At 43.4% G+C, this 8,162-nt stretch overlaps 1 protein-coding gene across 5 annotated transcripts; it reads left to right on the top strand.

Moving 5' to 3' along the window:
• Window positions 1–1,833: 1,833 nt before the first annotated feature.
• LOC147418288 (VAN3-binding protein-like) lies at window positions 1,834–7,265 on the top strand. Of its 5 annotated transcripts, none has more exons than XR_015187315.1 (6): window positions 1,839–2,092; window positions 2,423–2,552; window positions 4,395–4,770; window positions 5,136–5,336; window positions 5,417–5,604; window positions 6,229–7,265. XR_015187315.1 is itself a non-coding variant. In XM_086507232.1 (6 exons), the coding sequence occupies exons 1-6, from the start codon at window positions 2,283–2,285 to the stop codon at window positions 6,267–6,269; spliced, it is 987 nt and encodes a 328-aa protein (XP_086363358.1). In that variant the 5' UTR covers window positions 1,839–2,282; the 3' UTR covers window positions 6,270–7,265. The 5 variants fall into 5 exon arrangements, 3 of the variants coding, with proteins under 3 accessions (XP_086363358.1, XP_086363356.1, XP_086363357.1); XM_086507232.1 differs by having other exon boundaries at window positions 1,839–2,552; window positions 5,417–5,457; window positions 5,547–5,604; XR_015187314.1 differs by having other exon boundaries at window positions 1,834–2,552; window positions 5,154–5,336.
• The last annotated feature ends 897 nt before the right edge of the window (window positions 7,266–8,162 follow it).

Genomic DNA, 8,162 nt, shown 5'->3' with positions numbered 1-8,162 from the left:
TAGAGAGTGGACACATGCAACAGAGTCAGCAAAAAGATGTTGAGGACAAGAACGTAGCCGACCTATCGATCTATTGTGCACATGCACATCAGTTGGTGGTGGGTATGCTATGAAACATAAGCAAGATTCCAAGCATATTCCATACTGGTTTCTAAATTGGGTGGAACTTTTCCATGTGGCAACATTTCTTTCTTTACCCTAACCACATCACATGAACAAATGAGAACCTAGTCTGTCTAGAGGCTATTTTAAGAGCAGTGAGCCTCAGCCATATCTAACACGGGAGATGGGATCAAAGGCTCCCATTAATCTAGGGCCCCGACATTAAGCGGGTACCGTAGATCTTGTCGCTTAATGTCGGGGCCCTAGATTAATGGGAGCCTTTGATCCCATCTCCCGTACCCTAGTTTACAAAAAATACCTGAGTTTACTTTCTCTTGCCCCTACATATTTGCACATCAAAACTCCATGAAAACGTCAACATTCCACATGTGGCATGCGGGGGGGATGTGGTTTAGGCGTATGGCTCTCATCCCTTGGGTTGTGGGTTCAATCCTTTGAGGTCGGAGGGGGGGACCAAAGAGGGTGAGGTAAACTCAGATACAACTTGGGTATCCGAGTTTACTTTGCTCAAGTTTGCCTGAGATCTACGGTGCTCAATCATCCCACCTATAGTTCCCATCTCTTCCCATGCCCGTGATATATAGTTGAGGAGGAACGACCTCGGGACTAAGTGGCACAGGCATGGGAGGGTGGGATCTACGGCGGGGGCATTGTGGGCCGTAGATCCTAGTGGCGGCGTCGAAAGTAAATTAGGGTACCCTAGATTACTTCTTATTATAAAAAGTAATGTAGGGTACCCTAATTTACTTTCGGCGCCCGCCCCTAATTTACATGTTATAAGTAAATTAGGGTCCCCACGTTTCACAATGCACGCATGGCGTAGTGGTTAGGGTAGGCGCCTCTCATGCGTGAGGTCCCGAGTTCAAACCCGACGCCCCAAAATGGGGGCACCCTAGATTACTTCTGAAATGTGGGTACCCTAAATTACTTTTTACCCTAGATTATTTTTGTAGTCTAGGGTACCCGCATTTGGGATCTACGGCCCACAATGCCCCCGTCGTAGATCCCACCGTCCTATGTCCGTGCCACTTAGTCCTGAGGAGCAACGAGGGGTTTGAATTTTAAATGAGGGGGGAATAAATTGAGGAGCATTCAATGTGTGCACTTTGAACCGCACCTCGAGAGTCCAAAGAGAGAGAAAGAGGAGAGGGAAACGAGGCTGTCAAAATAGGAGGGGTGCTGTGAGCTTGTGAAGAGTAAAAAGGGGCATTTAGCAAAGACAAATAGCCTATCCATTCTCCCGCTGGTAAATGTTTGTGGGCGATGGCCGTTATTGTCTTTCGTCGCTACCTGGGTTCGAAACCTGTAACCTTTCTTCTTCATCTTCTGTGTGTGTGTGTGTGTGTGTGAGAGAGAGAGAGAGAGAGATAGAGAGAGAGAGAGAGAGAGAGAGAGAGAGAGAGAGCACTCTTGCACAGCATTGCCAAAAGGGCAGACTTTATGCATTGCATTGAACCTTCGAGGCTCGAGCTACCCATTGATGCGAAGCCTTGCCTCAAAGGTGGCCTACCTCACCAAAGCAACGAAGAAAACAGCCTCCCCTTTTGTACAATATATATTAAGCCTAGCCTACTATCCACTCAAGATTCTCTACAGAAGGACAACATAGAGCCAGACCCACCAAGGTATTATTACTTGCAAATGATGTTAGCTTTCTGATTGCCCTTTGGTGAAGTCTTTTGTTTGTGATGTGTACTGTGGAGATATGAAAGGGAGCTTTCAAGAATACAATACTCTGCATAAAGGCACCCACAATATTACATGAGTCTTCAAGATTCATGATAGGCAACAACAGCCTTTAAAACCTACAATTATACCCTGAAGTAGCTTAGCTGTAAATCCATAGAATACTCACATTGTGTGAGTGCATGACAACGCAAGCTTGATTCGCGGTGGCACTCGAGTTATTCTAATTTCCGAAACAAAACAGAGGAGCTGTGCCTCCCTGAAAGAAGCTGATGATGTTGAGGTAAGTCATAATGTGGGAATTATTGTCCAAAACTTCTTGTGATAGCCTAGGCTATATATGCTGAAGTTCTGCCAAATGCTCTTAGCCCAGGCTTCACAAATTCTCTCCGAATGTAAGTTTTCTACATTAATATCTCTTACTGCCTCCCCTGTTCTTCTCCCTTGCAAGCTATAAGCTGCCCACCCAGATCATGAAACCAACAGATTTCTCCTCTCTTCCTACTAGCCTCTCCATTCCAAACAGAGATGAGTCCCACTTCATTGAGACTTCTCTGCACTTGCCCTTTCCACAACCTCTAGAGAACATTGAGGAGGATCTTCCCATGTGCAGGCCCTTGCGTAGCTTTGCGTTTCAAGCCCCGGAAACTCCGCAAGAGCCCATGGAGTTTCTTAGCGGTGGTTCTGTGAACTACATTGGCAGCAGTCCCAATACTCCTCGTGTGCTGGGCGATGAACTCAGGGTATGATTCTCCGCTTCGTTTTCAATATGCAGAATTCGTTTTATACGACAGTGTTATCCAATTTAAACATGCACAAGAAGATTTAGAAATTTTCTCATGTAGGAAAACGGAGTCTTTTCCAGTGTTTTTCATACAATGAATAACATCATGAGCTTCTGCTCGAGAGGCACCGCACACGTACCTAGGTACGATTGGGGGCAGGGGACCGCCGGCCCGGTGGGACCGGCCCCCCCACCGGGCCGGCGGTCCCCTGCCCCAAATCGTACCTAGCTAGGTATGCAGTGGCTCCCTCACAGAAGCTCATGATGTTCACTCACAATGTGGGAATTATTGTGAGAATTTGTCCAAAACTTCTTGTGACAGTTACTGGCCAAGTTCAGACTGGTCATAAAGCTGTTACTTGCTTTTCAGATGTGAAGTCTGTGATCTCGTGTGTTGTCGTAGCGCTCACTCTTTTAGAGCGTGCATAGGAAGCACTTTGAATTTGAGTGGTGAAAATTTTGTAATGGTGAACAAGGACTCCTTATTGTTAGAAGAGCTTCACTAGCAAAAATCAGCCATGGAGGAGAGAATTTCTGATTGGTCATCAATGCCCTACTGATTGGCCATCAATTAGCATACACATTTGATTTCGGGAGTTGGACATATTGGGCTTTGTGCCAAGAAAGAAAGAGGATAATACTGGTGCTTGTTTAGATTTGTTGAAGGGGAAACCATGTTGTCTGCTCAGTAACATTCTGTGGCGTTGGAACTTTGAAGCATAGTAACAGGGAATGGCAGTTTTCAGGTCTCCGTTCCCCGTTCCCATTCTAAGTTCCCGTTCCGTGTTTCAAACGTGAGTATCTGTAACAGGGAATGGCACTACAGGTAGACAAAGTGCCTGGATTGATTATATGAGATAATGATCCTAAACCCATGCCATATATGGAATGCATCATTTACTTGAAATCAACAATGGAAAATCCCCTGCCTATGCAACACACCAAGTGAACCCAAAGGTGTTAGTTGTGAAATGATCCCACCCACATCCTGGACGTAGAAGGGCACAAGTTTGAACTGCTCGACCTCGTAGTGCAAGGGCTTTTGTCATACTCATTGTTTCTCTTCTTTGTTGCATTCTAGTAGTCATTTCCTCTACTACATACCTATCAAGATTTTTCGAGCCTGCTACATGCTATGTACAAGCTTTGTGTCAGGTTTTTTCATGTCTTCTTCAATATACTCTTCCATGAATTGAGTTGAGGTTAAATATCCCTTGGACTCTACCCACATGCTACTGCAAATCAGCTTCGCTTTATTCTCTCATCCATCAACTTGTCAATCTGTTTACATGTGCTTGCAACACATTACTAATCAATATGTTTGCTAAACTGCATGAACATAAGTTGTGGAATGGCAACACGTTCACAAGAAGACTTTGAAATTTTCTCATGTAGAAAATGGAGTCTTTTCATACAATGAATAACATCATGAGCTTCTGCTCGAGAGGCACTGCATACCTAGCTAGGTACGATTGGGGGCAAGGGACCGCCGGCCCGGTGGGCCGGCGGTCCCTTGCCCCCAATCGTACCTAGCTAGGTATGCGGTGCCCACCGGGCCGGCGGTCCCCTGCCCCCAATCGTACCTAGCTAGGTATGCGGTGCCTCCCTCAGAGAAGCTCATGATGTTGAGGTAAGTCACAAAGTGGGAATTTTTGTGAGAATATGTCCAAAACTTCTTGTGGTTAGTGTAATGGTGGTGAAATGATGAGACCTTTTGACTCTCTACTCTCCTGATGCCCACAAACTCCTGAATTTTGAAGATTGTTTGCGGAAACAGCCTAACAGCTCCCTTGTGTTGCAGTTTTGCCGCAGCTTCAGTGCAGCGAGGAATCCATTTCGCGAACTCTTTATAAAACGATGGCTGAAAGACACAAAAGAGAAGAAGAAGGAAGCCAATCGAGCACATAATGCATGCGTACATGCAGCCATATCTGTTGCCGGTGTCGCAGCTGCTGTAGCTGCAATAGCAGCAGCAAAGGCCACATCTGAAGCTGATAATGAGCAAAGCAAGACCAGCATGGCAGTTGCCTCTGCTGCTGCACTTGTGGCAGCTCACTGTGTAGAGGTAGCAGAGAGCATGGGGGCTGCACCGGCTCAAATGTCTTCCATGGTCAGCTCAGCCATGAGTGTCAAAACACCTGGTGATATTATGACCTTGACTGCTGCTGCTGCAACTGGTATGAATTTGCTTGTCGATTTCGAACTTGTTTACTGTTGGAGGCATTGATTGCTGTTATCTTTGCAAATAAGGGTAAAGATATATTGTGATATAAAATTTGAAAATTTTGATATGTAGAAAGGATGGGTGGGAGATGGGGTATGATGCAGGGTCAAGTGTTAATGACATGGCTAAATAACACTTTTAAGTACTCAAGATACTAATGAAAGTTGCCCAAGATGACAATAAAAACATGACTTGGTTAACTGTAGAAAAATGGCATTTCTCTAACCAAATATACATGTTGAACTTCAGACATCATAATATACTCGTCTATGATTTCAATCTGATAAACAGTGTGCCTGCCCATTGACACTAATGCAGCTCTCAGAGGTGCTGCAGCAATGAATGCAAAGATTTTTAAGGACACTCCGAGTCTTGCAACTTCAATCACCCCTCGTGACAAACGTACCAACACCTTCGCAAACTTTCCCTCAGAATCAGTCACTGAAGATAGCGAAACTGATTGTCGCAGCTCTGACTACTTGAGCAAGGGCTGTGAATTCCTTAAGCGGACGCAACAGGGTGAGTGACCTTGTTGACAGCTCCTCTTACTCATTTTCCAGCTCCAAATTGATCACTAACAATAGGTAGTCTCTGCACAGGAGAGTTGCATTGGAGACTGTATTTCTTGCCTATCAACACTGTGCTTTTAGCTTCGGCTTTTGGATCAATACTTCTTTCTTATCTTCCCTCATCGATCTGATTACAAACCCCTGTGATGTTATTTTCTAGGTAGTGGTCAAATCACAGATAAAGTACACGGGTGGTGCAGTCACGAAGAACAAAAAGCGTAAGTCGTAAAACTGAAACAACTGAATGCACTGGCTTCTGCATGAAAGAAAACAGGCTAATAGGAAATGTTATGTTGCTAATACTGAAGTATCTGATGGTGTTTTTGGTTATGCTATGCTACAACAAATCTTCGGAAGGAAGAATTTGAGTGTTGGCCTGTGCTTCAATGAACCGTGGAAGCTTTGTAGGTCGCAAGTGCTTGAAGTTCCCCAGGGTGTTGTTAGGCTCAAGTGAAGAGTTCAACTCAGAAACTCCTTGTATCTTCTTTTCTTATGTCAGACCATCATGGGGCCCATTGATATCTGTATTAAGGTATACAATGAGGTTATAGGATTGTGGCATTACCAACAAGAACCATGAGCTGAGGCCTTTCTTTCCTCCTTGAGAAATTCCATCTCTTCCCTATTACAAGTTTTGGGCTTGTCTTCCCCGAACTCTCCGTGAGGGATGCCTTATTGTGATCCTTGCCCATTTAAGATGCATGACTACTATTTGAAAGGAAAATTGAGCAATGGGACGGTTGATTTTGATGTGTTTTCCTGTTGGACCTTTGCTATTTCAAAATAAGCAAAGCCGGCGGGTGCAAGCGTTGTCTCACATTTTGCAACTTTTTTGCCAACAGGTCTTGTTCTTGATGTGTATAAGGACATCCCTTCTTGGTGATGAGAGAAGAAATCATATTTGGGTATAAAGACGGATAATGGAGTCATGGAGTTAAGAGTGCAAACCTGAGACAGATCATTGGCTTTGGACAGGGTGTATCGTGCTTGCTTTCACTTTCTCAACATCTACAGCAGACATAGTTACAAGTCTGAAAGGGGTATTGGTTTGGAAGAATGATGGTATATGGGGCAGGACTATGGATTGATGTGGAGCTCATAGTAATCCTCTCCCAATAGTTTTCATAAGCGTCTAGGGTACAGGCGTGGCTTTTATCTTTGTCTAGACTCTATATGCATCCTGAGAATAAAGCATTAAATGGGCCTGGGCAGGAGCAGCTCAATAAGATGATGACGAGTTCTAATATAGCTACGGTCACAGATTTGGCTGCAATGAAGCTGCCATTCTGACTGTAGCTTCACCCTATGCCCATCATATCTATGCAATGTGCGAACTGCTCTGGGGCCATTGGAACAGACATCAATGGCCATTGGAACATATATCCTTTTGAGTGTCATCAGGATATACCCTCCCTACATGTCTTTTCAAAGCAAGCAAGGCTGAAATATCCATAAGTCTAATATACCACAGGTGTTCATATCATCATGGAATGGGGTAAACAGGCTGCAAATGAACTTTGATGTTTCTCTCGTCTGCTTTCCGGTGCAGATGTTCCTCCAGAAGGGAGAAGTAGCCTCCTTGTAGAATAGAGTAGCTTTAAAAGTGATGTTCTTGAGTGTGTGCAAGTGCTTCTTTGTGCATTCCATGCTTGATTGATGAGAAGTTGAGAACTTATGCATGCTTTGTTGTCCACCAAACTATGCCTATTGGCGTCACCAAACATCGCAAAAGGCATTGATGACATTGTAGAGAATTTGCATCTAAACAGCCCAGGAGTGAATGTATTAGAGGCATCTATCAATATTCCTACCCCCTTTTCCATGCTTTGTATCTACTCGTTCAAATTCTCACAAGAACGCATAGTGAAGCATTAGGTGATATGTGCTTGCCACATAGTAAAACGAATACATGAGAACACATAGAGGTAAGGTCCCATAATCAATAGTAGGTGCTAGTTCTTGCTTGGCGGGTTTTACCAGTAACAAGCCATTTGAGTAGTCTATGGTGACATTTTATAAACAAGTGATAAAATCACCAGGCCTGCCAGGCATATTTTTCAAGTCCCCTTTCATATGCTTTGTGTAATGCGATCAACTTATATAATTTTCCTCGATCTGAGTTTAGATTCCACTTTAAAATTTCTGTATCTTTAAGAGTTTTTTTTCTAAAAAACATAGGCACAGAGAATTGTATTAAAAAAGCACCCTTACGCTCTACACCTTAAGCTTTAGAGCCCTATGCTCTAGACCTCACTTTAAAAATTCTACATCTTTAAGCTCTAGAGCCTCTTTTACAAATTCAAAACTTTAGATCCTTAAGCTGTAAATTCCACTCTAACAGCTCTAAAGTTCTAAGTCATAAAACTCTAGCGTTTCGGAGTGACCCTCCCTGTACCTGTGGGTGCATGTAACCTTTTCACTTAAAAAAAGAACTCTAGGTCCTTATTGGATCGTTGAAGACCTTACTTTAAAAGTTTTGCATCCTTAAGTTCTAGACTTAGCTTTAAAATCTCTAAAAATAAAATAAAAATCTCTAAAGATTAAAGCTCTAAGGATAGATCCCTTCCTTAAAGTTAGAACTAACAAAAATGACAACTTTAGTCTATCACCTCAAGTTCCAATTCTACGGTTGAAAGAACTTCTCAAAATGAAAAGGTGACTCTTGGGATTTGTGGAGCCTTTAAAGCTTTATTGTTTAACCTCTTCGGCTCTCAACGTTTCATGCTTTCAAAGGTAGCCCAAAATCCTTTCGTTGATAAATGAACATACATTACAT

This window comes from Adiantum capillus-veneris, chromosome 30, assembly GCF_014529385.1.
Source record: "Adiantum capillus-veneris isolate H3 chromosome 30, ASM1452938v2, whole genome shotgun sequence".
Classification (NCBI taxonomy): Eukaryota; Viridiplantae; Streptophyta; class Polypodiopsida; order Polypodiales; family Pteridaceae; genus Adiantum; species Adiantum capillus-veneris.
The sequence above is the reverse complement of the archived record's forward strand: the minus strand, read 5'-3'. Positions and strand labels throughout refer to the sequence as shown.